The 24121-nt window shown below is 40.7% G+C and overlaps 2 protein-coding genes across 3 annotated transcripts in view; one reads left to right on the top strand and one right to left on the bottom strand.

Annotated features, from left to right (window-relative positions):
- LOC139756933 (protein CDV3 homolog) overlaps positions 1-4774 on the bottom strand; it is a 37702-nt gene extending 32928 nt beyond the window's left edge. The window contains exon 1 of one of the 2 annotated variants that reach the window (XM_071676875.1): positions 4360-4774. In XM_071676875.1, coding sequence (XP_071532976.1) covers positions 4360-4569 — 210 coding nt within the window. In that variant the 5' untranslated portion in view covers positions 4570-4774. The remainder of the gene's footprint in view (positions 1-4359) is intronic. The other variant, XM_071676876.1, reaches the window with a different exon arrangement.
- Positions 4775-10728: 5954 nt separating this feature from the next.
- Positions 10729-23801, top strand: LOC139756932 (serine protease 33-like). Its single transcript, XM_071676874.1, has 11 exons — positions 10729-10821; positions 12693-12772; positions 13067-13220; positions 16883-16970; positions 18003-18087; positions 19406-19541; positions 20404-20554; positions 20706-20796; positions 21830-21985; positions 22742-22898; positions 23300-23801. The coding sequence occupies exons 1-11, from the start codon at positions 10776-10778 to the stop codon at positions 23500-23502; spliced, it is 1347 nt and encodes a 448-aa protein (XP_071532975.1). The 5' UTR covers positions 10729-10775; the 3' UTR covers positions 23503-23801.
- Positions 23802-24121: the final 320 nt, after the last annotated feature.

Below are 24121 nucleotides of genomic sequence, written 5' to 3'. Positions count from 1 at the left end.
TAATGCTGAAAACAAGAGGATATAATGTTCATATCTGTGGGTTTGGGTATTGCAAGTAAAAACTTTTCACACTAAACAGGCCAACAGCCGCAAGCAAATGCAGTATACTACTTCCACATACACCCTAAACATATTCGTGCCCAGATGTGCAAAGACCACAGAGGATACAGCAGCTACTTAAAGACCTTCAACAACACAGAAATAAATTTGATTAATGGTGAACAAAAAATATTTTTGCTGACCTATGACTTTTACCAATCATTCTATCTATAAATCTCTAACACCTGTTCCCCTTAGGAACTCCCTTAAAAGGGTGCCCACAGCAAGTCTCCAGAACTAGTAACGTACAGTACCACTTTTAGCCATAAGTGCCTCAACCTATAGAGGCCAATGGCAGAGGGCAACTCCAGCAGTATTTTCTACCTAATGCTCCCATCTAATTTTCCAACCTGCCATTTCTACCTATTGCTCCCACCATCCTTCCAAAAGGCAGGGCTAACATATAGTGCACATCTCAGGAAAAATTAGGAATGATGAATGGGTTGTGAGAATTAAGTATCATGTATGACATGGAAAAATTGTATGTTTGAGGGGAAAATGCCAGCAGTCCACTTGTGGGTGGAGCAAAAAAAAGCGAGAGAGAGAGAGAGAGAGAGAGAGAGAGAGAGAGAGAGAGAGAGAGAGAGAGAGAGAGAGAGCTACCTAGGTCAGAGGAGTACAACTTGACAACTGCTGAAACTCTGGCTCACTATGCAGCCATCACTAATCCTCCCATTACCCATTCAGATAATACCAGTAATATACCTCCCTAGTTGGTGGCTGCCCATCAACTAATACCTATCCGACTACGAAGACCAAAACAGTCGCTTCTGAGTCAGAACTGTCATCCACCTTATGTGGGGTATGTGGAGACTTTTAATGTGCCAAACTCCATGTTCTCAGGCTGAAATATTACCAAGTTAGAATAGAATTTACAAAATTGTGCTTCAGTGACCCCTGTACCCCTGAAGAATAGTCAAGAAATGTTCAAATCAGATATCTGATAAATGCATACTGTGGAACACATAAAGAGACACATTTGTGCCAAATTCCCTGAACACTGGTTGAAAAATAACCAAGCCAAATAGAAAATTTTTTTGAGTGACCCATGACCCCTACAGAATACCATATTAAAAATAGCTCAAACTATAAATATAACCTGTAAATTGTATGTGGCTTGTACATAGGTATATGTCTGAGGCACTTCATCTTATAAGGCAGGTTCTGGGTAATATGCACTGTAAGATCTATAAGTGGGTTTGGTGAGAGCTTCTCAAACCTAAAAAATCAGTTTAAATTCTAATTCTTGATAGACTAGAAATGTGAATAAATATTAAGTGATTAAAAGATACAAAATCAGAGTAACATTTAACTTTCAAGAGAATTCAGTAAGAATCTGACAGATAAATGGTAAAATGGAGCAGAGATCAACATGATTGGAATGTCTGCTCTCCAGGCACTGCAGCACCTATGACCAACCTGCTGACCTGTCTCTACTCCTCTTCAACTCCTTATGCACCATAAGACACTCCTCACAAGAAATGTTATTTGTGAAACTATGTATTTATCTTGGAAAGCAAAAAATGGGTATGTTTGAAGGAATAGTGGTTCCAACAATATAATATGGTTGCGAGGCGTGGGCTATGGACAGAGTTGTGCAGAGGAGGGTGGATGTGTTGGAAATGAGATGTTTGAAGACAAAACGTGGTGTGAGGCGGTTTGATCAAGTAAGTAATGAAAGGGTAAGAGAGATGTGTGTTAATAAAAAGAGTGTGGTTGAGAGAGCAGAAGAGGGTGTATTGAAATACTTTGGTCACATGGAGAGAATGTGTGAGGAAAGATTGACCAAGAGGATATATGTGTCAGAAGTGGAGGGAACGAGGAGAAGTGGGAGACCAAATTAGAGGTGGAAAGATTGAGTGAAAAAGATTTTAAATAATTGGAGCCTGAACATGCAGGAGGGTGAAAGGCGTGCAATGAATAGAGTGAATTGGAACGATGTGGTATACCAGGGTCGACATGCTGTCAATGGATTGAACCAGGGCATGTGAAGTGTCTGGGGTAAACCATGGAAAGTTTTGTGGGGCCTGGATGTGGAAAGAGAGCTGTGGTTTTGGTGCATTATACATGACAGCTAGAGACTGAGTGTGAACGAATGTGGCCTTTGTTGTCTTTTCCTAGCGCGACCTCGCGCACATGCGGGGGGAGGGGGTTGCTATTTCATATGTGGCGGGGTGGCAACGGGAATGAACAAGGGCAGACAGTATGCATCATGTACGTGTGTATATATGTCTATGTCTGTGTGTGTATATATATGTATACATTGAGATGTATAGGTATGTATATGTGCGTGTGTGGTCGTATATGTATATACATGTGTATGTGGGTGGGCTGGGCCATTTTTTCGTCTGTTTCTTTGTGCTACCTCGCTAATGCGGGAGACAGCGACAAAGTATAATGAATAAATATGTATTTATCATCAAGTTGAACAATTCACTAGAGAAAGCAATAATGGAAGTTAACAGGGTACAACAACAGTGCCACATGATGGCCAGAAGTGATCAGAACTACTGACACAAATAGCCAAATAATCACAATTTGTGATTACAACCAAAAATTACCAATGTCATTAGCAATCTACTCTCACAGTATCCTATTCTACTTGAAGCAAGTGAACAGTTTACCATAGGCCAATGTTTTTTGGAGAATGAAATCTTTAAAGCTATTCCATGCCCTGAGCCATGGGCATGGTCACCATCTATGCAAGTCTACTGAGTTCTGATTAATTTTCTCTCTTTTTCTCTTACCATTTTTCACCAAAAGTTAGCCTTTGTCATGTCTTTAACTATAACAAAAAAGGAGTCAGTATCATAATAGAAGCTTAGCATTACATTTCCTCAAGTAATCTGTAAGATTATAACCAGATGACACACCCAGAATTAAGACCCACATTAAGAGACTAATAAGCCAATAACAACAGGCCTTCTACCACAACAACAACCTCTAAAAGGCCTTTCATAACAAAGTAATTCAAGAAAAACATAAGTTATATCGTACTACAATACTAAACTACAACACCTGAAACAGACCAACATCAGGCTGTGATACACGAAACTCGAGGAGGTGCTTGGTGTGAACAAGCATGACTCCCTCCTTTCCCGAGTTAATAACTCAACAGTGAAGAGGCAGTTCAACCTGTTATTGTCCACATCTCTACCATCTCTCAGAGACTGCCTAACATTGATACCATCCACCTCTCAACTTACTTTCTGGCCCTAATACTCGTAATTCATGTCATCTACTAGGGGCTGTAATGACCAGACCCTGATGCTGCACCAAGGTATTATCTCATTTTAATTGAAGAAAGACTGCAGAAGAGATAATTAGGGACTAAACCTTTTAAGGTAGGAGATGAAAAGTATAACAACCCTCAGCAAATTTTCTAAATGATATTCAACAATAAAAGTCAAATGTCAACACATAAGAGAAAGAATACATGAATGAGGAAATATTCAGTAACAATAATGGGCATGCACTTAAAGAAAAATAAAACCAAGAAACAAGTGACATAGACCTCAGCTTACCCTAGAAGAAATAACGAACTTCTAGTGAGTGTTATACTCAGACAATGTAAGCACTACAGTTTACTGCTAATGATGTGTACAAGTTTTCTTGTGACATTTAGGAAGTGATACTCATTGCAGTTCAATGGTGAGATGTTGTTTAGGGAGACTTACCAGCAGCTGGTGTCCTTTTTCCATTCAAGTATATCTAATATACCTAAATCACCATTTCTTATAGTAAGAAATATTGCAGTCTGTTTAACATCAACCTAGGACTTTCGTACGAGAATCCAATGCTTATCTGATTATCATTTGTCTTACCTTTTAACTTGAATGTATATCTTTGCATGGAAGGAATACTTATAACAAGTTACACACCCCTTGCTTCATTATATTCTAGTGGTCGAAACAGTTCATCAAAACACAAAAAATTACAGCCATATTAACATTGGAACTTTAAATACTCAAAATTCCTTTCGAGAACCTTACAAAACTGTTACTTAACACACCAATTGAGAAAAACAACTATCTTTGACAAATACAAATGTACAGTACAGGGAAGAGTATTTCACTCGGAATCCCATTTCCTGTAATAGGTTATTCAAGTCAATAGATACAGCTCTCGCTACTCCTAATAATCACTAAAGTAACTTTCAGTTTACAACAGGTAACAATCACAAGAACACAAAGTCTTAATCCTTGTGTCAGCAACCCTATCCTTCCTCGGTAAGGCAGGGCCAAAGCAGGACTCTCTCACCTTCTGGGATGGCTCCTCAGACGTAGGAGTATCCTCGGAGTTTTCCTCTACTTTCTTCACGGGCTCTGTCTTAACTTTGATCCCCTGCTGATGTTCTAACTTCTTTTCTGTCTCTTCAAGTCGACGGGCAATCTCATCAGTAGTAGTAAACTTCTTCCCCTTCAACTTCTTCTTGTCCTTTTTCGCGAAAAAACTGTCTAGGTCTGACATGTTGATAAGGTTTTCGGGGGCCGGAATTTGCCAACACCAACAAAGTCCTTAGTTCACGCCAGCTCTCAGTAGAGCTCGCAAAGTGGACCAGATGGAAATAAGAAATCACATGTACCTAAACATCACCAGAGTGAAGGCAATCAGAGGGAAGGCCTCTTGATATGTGTACTTGGAAACTTCTTCTGGAACACAAGGTGTCATCTGTAGAGTACGATCAAAATGCTTATATGTCATCCAGAATCGCCGTTTATTCACTTACAATCCGATTCCAACTAAATTTTGTTCGCTTATAGTTCAATAGGCAACAGAAAACGAGAGTCTCATTTGCCGGGTACGCAAATATGGTGCTTATAAAATTGCTTGCTATTAACTTATCACACTCTTCTATGATTTACATTAATGTGTCATATATATTGCAGTTCACTTACTTTTCTCTCATCTTTAAATAGATGGAAATAACGATACTTATGTAAGAAGGGTTGAGTATCCTCGTATAAATACAATATCCAAGTTCATATACGTTTTATATTTATATATATATATATATATATATATATATATATATATATATATATATATATATATATATATATATATATATATATATATTGGCCTTTCGGTAATTGTTTTAAAACTGACAGCTCAGGAGACCTTCACTAAGATATACTGTTACACATTCAATAAATTCACGATTCAATGTAGCTTTTAATGATCACATGATATGGCTTTGCACGTACAAACTCTACAAACTCTATCATAGATGATATCGAATCTTTTATGTAGTGATGGACATGGCATGGGTAAAACATGCCGTTGTCAAAAGCCATGTCGTACAAAAAGAATGAATTAGAAAACGAATCCAGAAAGTGATCAGGGATCCGCAAGTGTTTGTAGACCTGACTTCCAAACGTTCATTTTACTTTGCCTACACATTTAATGACACAGGTTTTCAATAATGGTGATACTGAAACTTGTCATCCCTTAAACTCCTCTGCATCTTCCTCCTACATCCTTTATGATGGTTATTAAAGTCTGACCAAAGAGAATCAGTTTCAACTACAAATGAACAAACCAGGATAAACAGCCTTAGTGAAAAGCAGGTGCTACAAAGTCGAAATGACAAAACCAAGATAATTCACCACTAATGGCAGCGTAGAAGGTTAGCTTTTCAACACGTTCTTACAGTACTGTCACTTATCATGACTAGATACTGGATGAGATGGATCACACTCAACACGCATATCCAGATCTTCATAAGGAGTGGAGAAGTAATGCCCCAAAAGGAGCACTTATGTGGCTGTGAATTGCGTCACAGAGAGACATTGTTTGCTATGTCATGTTCTAGGATACACAGCAAACAAAAGATAATGAAAAAAATAATTAACGACTTGATTTTAGAATTACTCAAAACACTTTGTGAATACCTAGATTATCAATGGAATTGGTCTTTATTTTTTTTCTTTTACTTACTTTTCATCCGGGCCAACCTGGGCTGGATTAGTCATATGGCTGTAATCTTAAGCCTTTATAGTTTTAGGCCTAAGTCTTTCATCGTGCTTCCCACTTTAACTTTGTCAAAAGATTAAGCGATATCACTCACAACTGCGTAATCATATCTTCTGAGGTGGAAAGAAGCAATCATTAAATCCACACTGCGGTGGATTGTCTGCCAAATGAAGAAACTGCATTAGGGTTGTCTTGGTTAATAATGGACACTCCATGTACTGGAGAACGCTCTCTTTTTCTCATCTCAAAAGGATGAAAATGTCTCATTTTCCATAACGGATCAGGAGCATCTGACTTCTTTATCCCTTTTCAGCAATGAGTTCAAGTGTTAGGTCACTAAATTTCAACTATATTATTCACGACTAAGGCAAGGAAAAAACAATATTTACCTGATTATGTAGTGACTGTTTTGTTTGATAACATCTTAAAGCCGGGAAGAGACACCATTCTCTATTTGAAAAATGCTCTTTTTAGTGAATATGGCTTTTTTTTTATTCCGGATGATAAACCTTTTATATTTGAAGAATTTTTTAATCATATGCATTATATAGTGCATATTCAGGCCCTTCCTTAGGCCCTACGGCCATTGTCCGACCCTGAGTCCATGCGTGGAACTCAAAAACAGGTGAAACGTGTGGGACAGCGAAACAAGCGTCAAAGGCCACGTAATAACCTGGGGGCATCCTTTCCTGGGATATCTTCTTGTAATAGACAGAAATGCAAATAACTATACGTATAATGGAAATCCTACTACCACAGTGATGGAGGAGTTATCGCAAACTGCAACTGCACGCACAAGATAGCGTGCACGAGAATTCTTAGATTATTTTCACGTTGGACGCATCAGTCACGGAAGAGTACCCACATCAAGGACGGGCCTTAACTGAAATATAGAAATGACTTTGAAAGGAAAAGAAAAAGACTGGGGAATGCATTTGCAAATTTTGGAGGAAGTAAAAGACGTCTTTTAAAATATGCCAGGTTGAAGTTGTAGGGAAAGATATAAGGGTAATGAGTTCCAAAGCTTCGCGGTGCAGGGTTGTCAAAACGACACACTCTCGAGTTCCAAACGGCCGTACAGTAGCCTGTCATGTGACGCAGTAACTTGTCGAGTTTCGCGTGTCTAGCTTATGGTGGTGGCACACTAGTGGTCAGGTCGAGGGAGCAAAAACTAAAGTAACACTGAAAGAAGGGGGAAATTTAAACAGTATTGCGGCGTAGGGCAAGCGGTTCAAGTTTTGAAGTTAATATGGGTGAACTTATAAGTCGTACTCTTTCAGTTCTCAAGTTAGGATGCAGAGAGAACCACCCCTGATGTGATAAGGACGAACCTTTTTTTTTTTTTTTCAACGGAACAACTGTCCAGAAGATAAGAAATTTTGATATCTAAACATAGCTCCCTGTTTTCTTAGAGACAGACTTAGCTATTTCCATAATGCGGGGATTTCCAAGAAAGAGTGAATGTTACAGTAATATCAAGTATGTTCACTGAGTAAAGAGAGGAAAGCTGCGAGAAGTTTTAGATAGAGAAGGGTAGAAACTGGGTCTTGGAGGCTTTAAACTTAACCAGATATCGTCTTCACCACTGGGATATTTTGTACAAGTCTGAGTTTATCGAGAAAGCTGTGTTGAGACGCGATGCAGATCGAGAGTAGGAGCAGACCTGAATGATCTGGAGGAATGTAGTGTTGAGTCGTCAGCGTATGAATGTATTTGGTTATTTGTTGAATGAGGGAGCAAAGTGAGTCAGGGATGCCAAAAGAGAAGATATGTCAAGGACAACTGCACAGGATTCTCCAAATTCCTTCATGGATGATGACCAGACATTAGTAAGATATGAATGAATATCAACAATGGATCTCGCCTTACGGAAGCAATATGGGTGATCGGAGAAAAGACTGAGACTCAAAACGTTTAAGGATATGGCAGAGGAGGAGGGATTCAAAGGCTTTGAAATAGTAGATGTCAAAGCAACAGGACGATAGTTCGAGGGATTAGAACGGTCACCTTCTTAGGAATATATGTAACAACGCAAGCTTCCAAAAAAGGAAAAATTCTAGTTTTCAAAATGAATCGGAAAAGACGAGCAAACACAGGTGCAAGCTCAGAGGCACACTCTTTCAATACACGGGAATGGATGCCATCAGGACCAAAGCCTTGATTGTATCCAGAAAAAGAAGCGTTTTACTGACAATCCGAAAATAAATTACGTGGAGGGGCATAGGATAAGTAAGAGGAGCATCAGGGGATGAAGGAATGATAGAGTTATCCAAGGTGGAGTTACAGGAGAAAAGAGAACCAAAGAGAGTTGCTTTGTTTACGGGAGAGACGGCTAAAGTACCGTCAGAAAGGAAAAGTGAAAGAAAGGTAGAGCGACAGAAGTCGTTAGCGATGCCCGTAGTTAAGGCCATAAAGACCTATCAGTGGCTGACAAGGAAAGGCTATCGCACTTTGAAAAAAGGAACGCTTTGCCTCACAGATAACGTACTAGCAATGATTACGGGCAGTGATGAATGCTGAATAGGAGTCGGAGAAAGGAGAATTTCTTCAAGTCCGATTGGCCTGATCCCTTGCCTGAATGGTCTTATAGCATGAACATCTGAATCATAGATTAGAAGACGTCGTCTTGGAGGAGGAGGGGATAAATGTTTCCATTCCCGCAACAATAACCTCCGTTATACGATTAGCGGAAACAGAAGCTACACCACATAAGAAACAGTAGCTTGCCCAAAGGAAATCAGATAAGACTTTTGGTAAGTTATTCCATTCAGTGCTGATGTCCTCAATATTCCCATTGTCACAGTATACCCAGTACCATGGAGATCACTGAGCTACTCTGTCCAGCGTTGGCAACTACAAGGACATTCAATAGCTGCTAGAAGAGGCGGAGGTAATGGATCTTCCACAGGTGATGAAAGTAATCGACAGCATGGTCACCATACGTACTTATTAGTTGTGTGTTGCAAGCAGGAGCGCAGCAAGTGATCAGCGGCCGGAGGAAAACAATTTCGTGCCCTCTCCCTCCCCACTAATGAAAAGAAACTCCATCCGTCCTACACGATAATATTTTCTACTTACCTTCCATGGTAACCTTACTTACCATGGCTGTCTCTTACCATGGCTGTCTCACAATACTATCATGATTACTTAGTCTCTGAAAGACAATTGCTTGGCGAATGAGGATTAGTATTCCTAAAAGAATAATTCTGAGACAGAAGTACTGAAGCCTGCAAAAATCATTCCAGTGCTTGAAAAAAATACAGCCTCAAATTGTCAGGTATTCATGAAATTTCTGAATTCCATCTTAAGTATGAGTTCTAGAGTATTTTACCAAAGAAAATCAAATTTTTTTAGGCAAGATATTTCTGATTATAAACTACAAATGAATTTCAAGCATAACATAAACATTATAATGAGCCATGGGTGTCTGGCAATAAAAAGATTTTATGCGATTATTAAATTGGTTCTGAACCCAGCGACCAGGCCAGGAGTAAATACTGCTACCTGCACCCACATCACTATGGCATTGGTTTTAGGAGGAGTTCTACACTCGTGTTGCCCCCTCTCAGTCTTTTGCATATACCATATGTTCACCTTATGTACATCCACATATACCATGTGTTCACCTTATGTACACCCACATATACCATGTGTTCACCTTATGTACACCCACATATACCATGTGTTCACCTTATGTACACCCACATATACCTACCCAATCTTATTACATAAAGTACCTAATAACAGACCAACCCAAAAGGAGAGGATGTACAATTGGGTTTACTGAGACAGCTACCCTATGAAGGATTCGAACCCAGATCCGTCATAATAGTTGGTCGCTAATCAACCAGAAATAGGGCAATTAAATGCATTATGTAATTAAATATATTACGAGTTTTTTCCAATTGTGTGAGACCTTGGGGATGGATGCATAACATCATATAACAGTTATGCTTCCAGACTCGCACACAAAAAAGAGCATTAATGATAATTTGGTTGACATTTTTCAGTGCTTGCATTGGGGAAAGTTTGGCATGCGTGTGTTCAGTACTTCTCAAATCAGTAAATAGCGGCGTTTGGGAGTCCATTCTGGTTCATGACTTAGAAGAAATATGGAAATTCCATCTGAGGGAAATATTTGTACTATCAGCCATCTCCGATCATTTTTGTTATTGCATGTATACATATACACAAAATTGCATGTATACATAGACACAAAATTGCATTTATACATATACACAAAATTGCATGTATACATATACACAAAATTCAGGTTTGAAATATCAGTCGTCATTGATGATCGTATCACTTCAGTCCAATATTGCCGTCTAGTTGGGTTACAATCACACTATAGGTTGCGCAGGACATGCTAATGAAAAAATCCTGGAAGAATCCTCAGCAAGTATATGAGAAGCATTACGATATCAAGTAGCTAAACGAAGAATCATTATCAACTGCCATGATTATTTTGTAAGAACTAAAGTTGGAAATGAAACATCCAGAGTACAAAGAAATATCTCAGAAATCAGAATATTTTGGGAGAGAGAAAGTTGAAGTATGAAGATTATATATCTATTCCACTATTGAAAATATTCTGCGTTGGCAACTTGAGAAAGAGACAAACCATGAAGGTTAGGCAAGGTAGCCAGTCAAGCCAGTCTTCTTCAGGGAGTGAGAGGGTTAGACTGTATATATTCGTAATGGCTCGACTTTGGCTTCCCTTCTTCACGCAGTTGGCTGTGATAGGCAAGTATGACTGTGAAAATAAACTAACACCTTATTATCACGGCAAAAAAACTTTCCTATTTCCTTTTCATCCGAGGAAGTAATTTTCTAAGATATTTCTGGTGGGTGACGGGGAACACGGATGTACAAACTCACTGTAAGTTTACAGTGTCCTGGGTTAGGCGGGGACCTAGCGGATCTAACAACATCCAGTGGGCCTTCTCTCAGTACAGTTTTCCTCATGTTTGTTAAGACATGCTACTTCTTACTGATAAGATAACGAAAGGGAACCAATAATTAACACATGTTGAATACATTCAATATGGAACTAAGTGTATTCAATATAGCAATCCATATTTGACAAGTTGTACAGGTCATAATAACATAGATTCAGATACCTGTCATCTCGGAGGTGGCCTCATTTTTGAGTGCATAATGTCATAGTGTTTCCTGTTAGTATGATGGAGGACTATTGTGCTAGAGTGTAGTGTGCTTATTAGGGGCCGTTGGTGCTTGTACAGACTGCATGAAGTGCAAAGTTGGATAAGATTGTGTGTGTCCATTGATTATCCTTGTTAAGATGAGCAATTCAGTACAGGATATTGCATTGTTAACCACGAACAGTCTGTTCATCAAATGATATCGCATTGGAGGATACATTGTAATCTCTGTCGTGTATGTATTGTAGACTCAGTATTTGTACTTGCCTTCCCTCCCGGTAATGAATACTCGTGTAGCGCTGGGACCTTGGGGCGTCAGATTTGTCTCAAATGTTTTAAGGTGCTGACATCCGGTCCCTCATATCCGCTGGCCATAATACCCCAGAGGCGGGTTCCTTGAGGCAGTTCTTAACTTATTTGTATTTGCCTGAATTAACACACACGAATAATGCTCTCTCTCTCTCTCTCTCTCTCTCTCTCTCTCTCTCTCTCTCTCTCTCTCTCTCTCTCTCTCTCTCTCTCTCTCTCTCTCTCTCGCTCCTACCCGCTTGGATACAGGGTATTTTCTTTGCCGTCATATTAGCAATGCATCTACCATTATAGAGGACAACCAAACAATGACGAATAGAAAAATCAAACTATGAGAGCCTTCAGCGGGATACAAAAACTGTAGATTGGTAAAAATAAAAAAAGGGGGGGGGGGGGGAGCACTTCATGTGGTTTCCCTCTCACACTGGACTCAGAATACAAGATAAGGCTTAGGTATTATCAAAAGGTTAGGTCTTGAAGGCTGTAACTGATTATGACCAGAGTTTATGTGCAAGTTCAAAATAACTTAAAGAGGGTCCTTTAGACTCAAGAATATATATATATATATATATATATATATATATATATATATATATATATATATATATATATATATATATACCGTAATGACCCAACAAACTCTAAACAGCTGCCCTCCTACCACAGTCCTTAACTGCGCTGCGTCAGGTATACATCAGTTTGAAGTTAAACGTCCCAGGGATGTACAAGTTACGCTTCCTCCTTAGTGTTCTGGACAGCAACCATCACCAACATTATATATATATATCGATTCTTCGTATCACAGGACCCTTCATGCCCAAGCTGCAACTTCCACACTAAAGACACAAAACTATTCCTCAACTGTCCTTTGCACTCTCTACAAAGACACTCACACATCAATATTTGACTTGTGGTTCCTCCAGGTGAACTTGGTTAGCTTCTGGGAGTATAGGAGTCCTATAAAAAGGGATCCTTGGTCAGGAAGGTAAGTTCATTTTGTCGAGATTTTATTTCTTTCTTGCTGTCGCAGTATGTATATGGTCTCAGTTGACCTAATAGTGAACGTGTGTCTGTAGAGCCTCCCCAGTAGTGTATAGTCTCAGTTGACCCAGAACTGAGTGTGCCTCTCTCTTCTCTCCCCAGTGTGTGTTGGGTCTAAGCCGCAGTTGCAGTCGGTGCTTAACCAATTCTGCGCCGTGAACCCCGACTTTCGCGGGTGCAAGGTGAGTCCACTTTAGGCAAAAACCACGCCTACACTGAAGACCACACCTACACCTTGAAGACCACGCCTACACATTGAAAACGATACTCACTCCTTGAATGCCAAGCTCACACACACAAGGTCATACTCATATCTTGTCCACATCCTCACCTGAAAGACTACACCCACACCTGAGAGACTACACCCACCTCTGAAAGACTACACCCAAACCTTAGAGGCTACACCTACCCCTGAAAAACTCTATTCTTACCTTCAAACACCTTCAAGATCTTGGCCGTTTCTCTTCCCACAACAGGTAACTTCTACTAATGTGGGCTCCGGGGGGACGACGTCCCTGGGAGGCGTAACAAGCGGCGGGGATGGCACGTTGACCTGCAGTATCTCCAGCAGGAAGTGTCCAGAGCTGCCCTCCCTCTGCGTCCCGCGGGATATTTCCTGCAATGTTATAGGTCAGTCACGCTCACTAAGGATTCTATGTTCTTTATATATATATATATATATATATATATATATATATATATATATATATATATATATATATATATATATATATATATATATATTTCCCATACTATTCGCCATTTCCCGCATTAGCGAGGTAGCGTTAAGAACAGAGGACTGAGCCTTTGAGGGAATATCCTCACTTGGACCCCTTCTCTGTTCCCCTTTTGGAAAATCAAAAAACGAGAGGGGGGATTTCTAGCAATCCGTTCCCCTACCACCCCATTTAGTCGCCTTCTACGACACGCAGGGAATACGTGGGAAGTATTCTTTCTCCCCTATCCCCAGGGATTATATATATATATATATATATATATATATATATATATATATATATATATATATATATATATATATATATATATATGGGATGAAGAAGTAAGAGTATTAGTGAAAGAGAAGAGAGAGGCATTTGGACGATTTTTGCAGGGAAAAAATGCAATTGAGTGGGAGATGTATAAAAGAAAGAGACAGGAGGTCAAGAGAAAGGTGCAAGAGGTGAAAAAAAGGGCAAATGAGAGTTGGGGTGAGAGAGTATCATTAAATTTTAGGGAGAATAAAAACATGTTCTGGAAGGAGGTAAATAAAGTGCGTAAGACAAGGGAGCAAATGGGAACTTCAGTGAAGGGCGCAAATGGGGAGGTGATAACAAGTAGTGGTGATGTGAGAAGGAGATGGAGTGAGTATTTTGAAGGTTTGTTGAATGTGTTTGATGATAGAGTGGCAGATATAGGGTGTTTTGGTCGAGGTGGTGTGCAAAGTGAGAGGGTTAGGGAAAATGATTTGGTAAACAGAGAAGAGGTAGTAAAAGCTCTGCGGAAGATGAAAGCCGGCAAGACAGCAGGTTTGGATGGTATTGCAGTGGAATTTATTAAAAAAGGGGGTGACTGTATTGTTGACTGGTTGGTAAGGTTATTTAATGTATGTATGACTCATGGTGAGGTGCCTGAGGATTGGCGGAATGCGTGCATAGTGCCATTGTACAAAGGCAAAGGGGATAAGAGTGAGTGCTCAAATTACAGAGGTATAAGTTTGTTGAGTATTCCTGGTAAATTATATGGGAGGGTATTGATTGAGAGGGTGAAGGCATGTACAGAGCATCAGATTGGGGAAGAGCAGTGTGGTTTCAGAAGTGGTAGCGGATGTGTGGATCAGGTGTTTGCTTTGAAGAATGTATGTGAGAAATACTTAGAAAAGCAAATGGATTTGTATGTAGCATTTATGGATCTGGAGAAGGCATATGATAGAGTTGATAGAGATGCTCTGTGGAAGGTATTAAGAATATATGGTGTGGGAGGAAAGTTGTTAGAAGCAGTGAAAAGTTTTTATCGAGGATGTAAGGCATGTGTACGTGTAGGAAGAGAGGAAAGTGATTGGTTCTCAGTGAATGTAGGTTTGCGGCAGGGGTGTGTGATGTCTCCATGGTTGTTTAATTTGTTTATGGATGGGGTTGTTAGGGAGGTGAATGCAAGAGTTTTGGAAAGAGGGGCAAGTATGCAGTATGTTGTGGATGAGAGAGCTTGGGAAGTGAGTCAGTTGTTGTTCGCTGATGATACAGCGCTGGTGGCTGATTCATGTGAGAAACTGCAGAAGCTGGTGACTGAGTTTGGTAAAGTGTGTGAAAGAAGAAAGTTAAGAGTAAATGTGAATAAGAGCAAGGTTATTAGGTACAGTAGGGTTGAGGGTCATGTCAATTGGGAGGTGAGTTTGAATGGAGAAAAACTGGAGGAAGTGAAGTGTTTTAGATATCTGGGAGTGGATCTGGCAGCGGATGGAACCATGGAAGCGGAAGTGGATCATAGGGTGGGGGAGGGGGCGAAAATTCTGGGAGCCTTGAAGAATGTGTGGAAGTCGAGAACATTATCTCGGAAAGCAAAAATGGGTATGTTTGAAGGAATAGTGGTTCCAACAATGTTGCATGGTTGCGAGGCGTGGGCTATGGATAGAGTGGTGCGCAGGAGGATGGATGTGCTGGAAATGAGATGTTTGAGGACAATGTGTGGTGTGAGGTGGTTTGATCGAGTAAGTAATGTAAGGGTAAGAGAGATGTGTGGAAATAAAAAGAGCGTGGTTGAGAGAGCAGAAGAGGGTGTTTTGAAATGGTTTGGGCACATGGAGAGAATGAGTGAGGAAAGATTGACCAAGAGGATATATGTGTCGGAGGTGGAGGGAACGAGGAGAAGAGGGAGACCAAATTGGAGGTGGAAAGATGGAGTGAAAAAGATTTTGTGTGATCGGGGCCTGAACATGCAGGAGGGTGAAAGGAGGGCAAGGAACAGAGTGAATTGGAGCGATGTGGTATACCGGGGTTGACGTTCTGTCAGTGGATTGAATCAGGGCATGTGAAGCGTCTGGGGTAAACCATGGAAAGCTGTGTAGGTATGTATATTTGCGTGCGTGGACGTATGTATATACATGTGTATGGGGGTGGGTTGGGCCATTTCTTTCGTCTGTTTCCCTGCGCTACCTCGCAAACGCGGGAGACAGCGACAAAGCAAAAAAAAAAAAAAAAAAAAAAAATATATATATATATATATATATATATATATATATATATATATATATATATATATATATATATATATATGAACTCCGCCTGCTCGAGGTTACACTGCGAGTGGAAGGTCACCTTTATACATGACAGGAAGAGACAGGATGTGAGCAAATCAGGCCATTCTTCTTCTGTTCCCGGCGCTACCTTACTGTGCGGGAAACAGCAAACAAGCATAGTTATAGAGACTGAACAGGTTGACGTAGAAGGCACTGAGAACACATGGTTAGAATATTCACCGAGACTAGTATGGTCATTGGTAGGTCCAGAGAAGTACTGGGTTGGCATGATGTTTCAGGAACCCCCAGTAGTAAAGAGAGGAATTGCTACGGAATTAGGTAAGCATAAAGTCATATTCAGAGTCTGTATCATCATTTGCTGTTTGTGTCATAGTAATAACTGAAAATAAGATGATAATGGTTGAACTTAACGTGAAATAAGGCTACATATGTAAACATGTATGTAGATATGTGATTTTCGGTATTCCAATCAGTAGAAAATGTCTTGCCACTTTCAGTCTCCCACGAAGAGTACATAGATCCAGTAATGTGGATATGAATTGAAGTTAACGAGGAAAATCAGATTGTCACAGTGGGAGCCCTGGAACGTGAGTTTAGAGCCAAGTGTGAGAGGGGAGTGCAGAAGGGTAGACTCCAAGACGCGACAAGATGACTGTCACAATAGTGTTGTCTCATGACAGGTGTCAACCTTATTGGAGTTTTATAGTCTGGAAGTTGCGAGAGAACCTTGGACAGGTGTTGATGGTGGTGGTGGGGTGATGGCAGATCCACCTGAGTGATGTTGTGAGCAGAGATGAGGCGCTGTAAGAGTGTGACTGCGCTGTAAGAGTGTGATTTACTTGACATCCCGATAATTCCAGGTTACGTGTCAGTGAGTGGTGAGACTGTGTATCCATGCTAGAAGATACGCATAAATGAACCATGAATCTATGTATACCTGACTCAGTCGATATCAGAGGAACGAAGCTGGATGTTATAGACAGATATGTTTAGCTTCTGAAGTATATGTGTGTACTTAACCCAGCTCTGACCCTTACAGGTTCAGCTCAGCGGTGCAGCGTACCTGACGGTTTCGGCTACAGTTCCCAGGTCCTCCTGTGCGGTGATGGCACTGCAGTGGGGATCGTGTGAGTTTCAACTCTATGTGTAGCTGCCCACTATCTGAGTCTGGCTCACTGGTCACTACCACTAAGACACGAGTCTCCACCAAACAAGTGAACGCGACTGTGCGATCCATGAGCACGACGGTACCACCCATGGACATGAAAGCCTGGCATTTGACCTAATCCTTAAGGGTCCTGTCAAAGACCAAACCATCATACCCAGGAGTCGTGGGTAGAACTCATGAATCGTGCCGTCGTCGTTCAGGTTCACACCACTCTGCTTAAAGGGTCAAACTTTCGATGATTTACGAGTATTGTAATCAGTAGTTGGTAACTTTACTTCCGTGATGCAGCGGGCTCGAAGCCTCATACACCATGACACACTTGTACGTTATTCATGACATAGTCCAGGCAGGCGACTGTATCTTTTTTCAGCAGTATTAAGGCCAGACCACCTATCTTGGACCTTGGGTCTGTGTGTTCTGTGCATATGTGTAACTCGTAATGCATAAAAGTCATTCATAACACTCATAGGTCATTCATGACACATTCGTAGGTCATTCATGAATGACACAATCATTAGTTATATTTGACAGACTGTTACGCTATTAGATCGTGAATACATTGATTCCTAAGTTACAATGTCAGTATATGAGTGATGAGTCTCTATTAAAAGAGAGTCATGTCTCACATGGATCCAAACTTAGCAATGCACAAGTAACAAATCTCTATTTCCTAAACCAAGACAAACTGTTTTTCTTGTGAATTATGGTAAGTGAGGCAGAGTTGATTAGGCAACAGTGTAAGAGATTTATCCTTCGCTATTTTGATTAAATTTCAAATCATTACTTTGCAGGTTTTCGTTATTGGATGATCTGCCTCATTTGCTTATTGCCTTGTTGAAAAGAGGGAGATAAAAATTATCATAGTTTACAATACACCGGGAAGAGCCTCGGGTGATTGTCAAAGTGTGAGGTATGAAAGATATTTTGACGGTTGGTGATGGGTCATGAGTGCCAGCACTGACCCAGTTCTAATATGGTGTCGTTTCTACAGATGTGGCAACGGGTCATCAGTGCCAGTACTGACCCAGCTGTTGGTACAGTGCCACGGTGCCAACCTCATTGACGTCTACCCCGTGGTGAGCCTCAATACCATTTGCAATACACTCATGGACGAGAACACAGCTGGCATCTATACATCCCCTGCCAGTACTCATATCTCCCCATCCCTTCTTATCAACCAATGTGTCTGTGCTGGTGTTTGTACTATGTCCTGTGTACACTTAGGTTTTCCCTCTCTAATACCTAACAGTAATTCATTTATTCGCTTCCATGAGATTGATATTGAGACTCCAAGATAACGTGGGTTATGTATAAAGCTTTTACACATGTAGATGAGTCGTTAGATGCATGTTAGTAAAAGGAATTTATAAGCATTATTATAAATCGTTTGCATGCATGGGTGAACCAGGTATTAGGTGCATCTTAGTATGAATCTTTTTTTTAGTAATGAGACAGGTGATTTCGCATATCAAGTATGAGGTATTTATAAACGTAATTATAAATGTTTTACACACCCAAATTTGTGTCTAGCAAGCTTGTTCACCACTTGCTATTTAATGTGCACCTATGCAATAGCCAGATATAACTGTACTTAAGTCACATTATCTTACAATTTTAGATTAAAAAATTGAATTATAAATGCCACTGTAAATCGTTAGCATCCAGGAACGAGGAAGATGTGAATATATTGCGGTTGCTCACTTGCACACTCATCTCTGCCCACCATCTTCTGGAAGATATTACTTTTTATGATCTATGATACACCTACAAATGACCCTCATGTACAAGTTTCTCTCTCTCTCTCTCTCTCTCTCTCTCTCTCTCTCTCTCTCTCTCTCTCTCTCTCTCTCTCTCTATATATATATATATATATATATATATATATATATATTTTGCTTTGTCGCTGTCTCCCGCGTTTGCGAGGTATATATATATATATATATATATATATATATATATATATATATATATATATATATATATATATATATATATGTGTGTCTTCCGCGTTAGCGAAGTAGCGCAAGGAAACAGACGAAAGAATGGCCCAACCCACCCATATACACATGCATATACATACACGTCCACACACGCACATATACATACCTATACATTTTAACGTATACATATATGTACATACACAGACATACATATATACCCATGTACATAATTCATATTTGCTGCCTTCATTCATTCTCGCCGCCACCCCGCCACATGAAATGAGAACCCTCCCCACCTCCTCCCGCAAGTGCACGATGTAGAGTTAGGAAAAGACAACAAAGGCCACATTCGTTCACACTCAGTCTCTAGCTGTCATGTATAATGCACAGAAACCACAGCTCCCTTTCTACATCCAGGCCCCACAAAACTTTACACTAATATTCACACCGGCAGACCGAGCTAGGCGTCGTCTCGGAGCAAGGCAAGAGCAGTGTCGGTGGTGTGTATCGCTGCAACGTTAGGGGGTCGTGGGAGCCTCTCTTTGGTTCCTCCGCCCTTCGTGACCTGACCCGCTCCTGCAGCAACTCAGGTCAGTAACGGGGAAGAGAGAAGGGGTGTAGGAAAGGGGTAGGCGAAAGGGTGTCGAGTGGTACGACTGCTGACCTTGTGTCGTAGTCGACTGAACCACTTGAATGATGGGACTGAGTTTCTTAAGCCTTCGAGTACGACGATGCACCCACCCCTTGGTCACGATGGTACGACCCTTGGTCATGAGTACGTCCCATGAACATGTTGGTATACATCAGGATATGAAATCCTGATTTTTGGAAGATTAAGTAACGTGAAAGGAAGACGTGAATCCAGCTATCGTCTCTACATTCTCCGCAGACTCGAGACGCATGTACTCCCGGGACATGAGCCCTGGGACATGAGCTCAAGATCATCTACTCAGCTTTCATTATGCTGAAAGTTACCTACGCCTATCTCGCCTGGTCTTCCTTATCCATCTGGCAACAGGAGCTACTAAGGAAAGGTGCCGACAAAGGCATGTAACATCAGCCTCGGCCTTCGTTTCACTACTTTATGAGAGGAACCAAACACACTAGTCCCCGACTTTCTCTAAATGTTACCTAGACCTCTTATAACACTTCAGGAAGTTACAGCAATCTCCTCGCCACCGTTGTCTATCGGTATAGATTCTTCGGCCCTGGGTTGCAGGTCTCCACATGCGCATCAAGCCGATCCGAGCTCGTGTATACGTCAACATGAGCATTATCCTGATCATTGTGAACATTTTAAATAACCTTTAGTATAAGTAAATACTGAATGACATCCTCCCTCGGTTATAATCCCACAGACATTGTGTGCATTTCCTCAATTTTTTGTCAGCTGGTTATGTCAGCATACCCTCATCATCCTCATTATCATCCTGTACTAACGTTACCCGGCAGGTTGCGGTCGTGTGCCCCAGCCAACGGAGAGGCTGTCCATCCATCGTCGGTGGTCGTGGGTACGATCCATTTACTTCCAGGGGCGCATCCACTGCACCGCTACCATCGTCTCTCCTACCGCAGTCCTTACTGCTGCCCATTGCCTCGCCAGGTATACTGTCTAACCACGTAAACTCTTGGGTTGCGGAAAGGCAGGTGATCTTATTACTTGCTGACTATCACTTAGAAACACTTTTTAAAAAATATGTTAAACGCACACATCCAACATGTGAACATTTTCGAGCCGTTTGATACTCTTGCAGGTCCCAGGTGTCCCGGCAGCCTCTCTCACCCACGGAATTTCAAGTGGAGCTTCCTGGTCCGAGCAGTAGAGTCCAACGTATAACAGTTACTGTAAGTTGAGAGTATCGTACCCGCGTACTACAAGTTGTTACACTTCTGCCTTATTCACTTCTGGAATTCTACATTCATAAATGCAGCTTGCATATTGAAACTGTATGTGGTCTTAGAATTATCCTTAACACATGAAGGTGTTATTTTTCGGTTGGTGGGTTTAGCTTGGCGATGACAGCCTGAATTACTTCGGCAGTTGATAACCCCACAACCCTACCAGCGAATCGAGCTTGTCACAATAGGCTGTTAGAATATTGCACATTTAATTGTGTACGTCTTACTCATTTTGCCATGTTCTTAGCCATATTTGATTGTGTTTGTGGTCATTTTACGGTCCCTTCAGATTTTTTTTCATTAAGTTTGGTATGAAATATAGTGAGTATATATATACTGTTCTTGCTTCAGACATTGATCTTGTGTAGTGCTTTTGTAGTTGTGATGAGATAATCTTGATGATATAGTGATTTTGAAGGAGACGCAATTATTATCTTGCTCTAGTAGTTTTTTCTTCTTTTGATACTTCTGTCATATCGTTTTAAAACTTTCATACTTCTGTCATATATTCTGATACTTTCATATCTGTCATAGTAGTCTGATACTTTGATACTTATGTAATATCGGTATTTGATGCTGTATTTTCAGATGTTATAGAATGTATTTTTTTCATCCTGTTACTCTGGTGTACTTAAGTTAGATTTTTTTGTATTAGTCGTGGTTAACATCTCCACCCACACCCACGTGGGCGAGTTCCCAGACATCCCCACATCACAGTCCCAGTCAATCATAAGGTTCTCATATCACTTCACTATCTCCACACTCCATCCACCTACATCTAATACAACCACAGGCTTTTGATTCGAGCCAATACATCAGATCTAAGCCATGACTTGGACCACAGGTAATGGTCAGAGGAGTCAGCCATTGTCTGACAGAAGCAAATCTTCATGTTTCCCATATATTTAGAATCTAAACAAAGCGCCTTTACGTAGGTCAAAGTTATAGATATATTATCTAATTTGTGTCCAACGTGCAGCCCAAGGTCATCCACATCCACCCGCGATACAGCCCCCAGAACGGTCGCGAACATGATTTGGCCCTCATGTTCTTCAGTGAGATCACGAGCCGAAACTTGCCAGTCGTCTGCATCGCCGATAGTCCAAACAGGCCACCCCCAGCCCGCCAGCAGGTGGTGAGTACTGAGTTAACACCACGAACAGCTCACTTACAGAAGGAAAGGAGAATCAATATTGATGGTGGCATCTTGAAATCATTCTTCGCAGCGGCATTTTTGTTATAGTTCTTGATAGTGAATACGCACCGATGTTGCCGTTACATGCATTGCTTGAATGTTGCCACCATGTATATTGAACGTGTTTCCATCATATATATATATATATATATATATATATATATATATATATATATATATATATATATATATATCTTTTTTTTAAACTATTCGCCATTTCCCGCATTAGCGAGGTAGCGTTAAGAACAGAGGACTGGGCCTTTGATGGAATATCCTCACCTGGCCCCCTTCTCTGTTCCTTCTTTTGGAAAATTAAAAAAAAAAAACGAGAGAGGATTTCCAGCCCCCCGCTCCCTTCCCTTTTAGTCGCCTTCTATGACACGCAGGGAATACGTGGGAAGTATTCTTTATCCCCTATATATATATATACACACACACACACACACATACGGGGGGGGGGGGGGAATCTAGCCATCAGATTAAATTACCCTTTGAGAAAAGAACATCCAGGCAAGACACAAGGTTCTTTCAACTTAAGGCAAATTTCCTTACTTCTAAAGAAGTAAGAAGTATATATATATATATATATATATATATATATATATATATATATATATATATATATATATATATATATATATATATATATATATATATAATGTGTTGCCTTGACACAGAATTTGCATCTACCCACAGGTGTTTGGTCTTCAGCCAACCGCCGAGGAGGACCCCAACTGGAGGACCTCAGAGGCGGACTGGGACGCCTCTTGCAGGACCATCAGTACGAGGTTCAGCGGCAGCTGTGATGATCAATTGATCGTCCACCCCTTCCAGTTCTGCGCTTCACACACCGGTACGACCTCATTGCTGCTACCTCTCAGATGACACGTTTGAACAGCAGGATGACACTACTGATGTTCAGGTGACGAGGCTTCCGTCTGTTACTGGTGACATCCAAAAAATACTGCTGACGTCTCGACGACAGTGAAGACGCCCCTGTGACAGAGTAGACGTTCATGTTATTCTGTGGATGTACATTGTCCCTGTATCATAAAAGTTCTAACCAAGTTATTCATTTCAATGGAATATTAGTAAAAGTAAATATGTTACTTTACCCAACAGGGTAATAAGGTTAGTAAAGTGGAGGGAACTTGTTATGGATAATGTTACCAAATGATATGTTTACATGATGTATGATCCGTTATTAAACTGGTTGAGAAGAGCTGATGGCAGTGCTGCCTTTCCATCCTTCAGGACTGAACGTGGGCACGGGCTCCTCGGGCGGTCCCTATCTGGCTGAGGTTGGCAGCGGCGTGGAGGAGACGTGGGTCATCGTGGGCGTCCTTTCTCACTTTTCCAACCAGTCAGCCTGTGACCAGGACCACTCCGTCTACAGCCTAGTAGCAGAGGACTCAAAGTGGATCAAGACCTGTCTTTTTGACGGGAGATGCGACTAAAGTGTTTCACATCTATACTGTGAAATAGTTACTGGTCATCAGTTTATATCATTTTGAATTTTCTGGTTGTTTTAGCAATATAAAGAATTTTCTTCCACGTATGAGAAATTGATTCGTTGGTGAGGTGTCTATGTTTAGCAAGGGATGTATTCACTCGTGAGGCCCATCTTTTTCATGTAAGCTGTTGTGGTTTTATCAGAAAAAAATTCATTGAACAACTTTGTCTCTTCAATCTTTATGTGCCCAGATGATAATCTTCCTCCTTTTATAAACGAAACAATAAACGAATGTCAAAGGTATCCGTCTCTTTTACATAGTGGTATAAAACCCTAACATAAGAGCTTGGGATTCTAATATACATCACAAGTCTGAATTTCTCTTGGACATTAGTGTTCCTTCTCCACGTGTAGGTTCACCCCAGCATCCGTTGTTCTCCAAAAAGAAAAATAGAAATTCATGTCCTTCCAATCTCATGTTGATTTAATCAGTACGCTAACTCCGTGATAATTGTCACAGACTTTTCTGTTTATAACTTGAACTGTTTTAGTATTATACGATTTTCCTCTGGCCTTTTCTCAGATGGTGTATTTCCCTTAGCATTTGTCATGTACTGTATTCA

Source organism: Panulirus ornatus, chromosome 23 (genome assembly GCF_036320965.1).
Source record: "Panulirus ornatus isolate Po-2019 chromosome 23, ASM3632096v1, whole genome shotgun sequence".
Classification (NCBI taxonomy): domain Eukaryota; kingdom Metazoa; phylum Arthropoda; class Malacostraca; order Decapoda; family Palinuridae; genus Panulirus; species Panulirus ornatus.
The sequence above is the reverse complement of the archived record's forward strand: the minus strand, read 5'-3'. Positions and strand labels throughout refer to the sequence as shown.

Excerpts from the sequence above, each read along its gene's own strand:
- LOC139756932 (XM_071676874.1), top strand. The coding sequence starts at position 10,776 with ATGGCTCGACTTTGGCTTCCCTTCTTCACGCAGTTGGCTGTGATAG. Across the intron at positions 12,773-13,066 it reads CCGACTTTCGCGGGTGCAAG|GTAACTTCTACTAATGTGGG; the intron begins GTGAGTCCACTT and ends TTCCCACAACAG. Across the intron at positions 19,542-20,403 it reads CCGCTCCTGCAGCAACTCAG|GTTGCGGTCGTGTGCCCCAG; the intron begins GTCAGTAACGGG and ends GTTACCCGGCAG.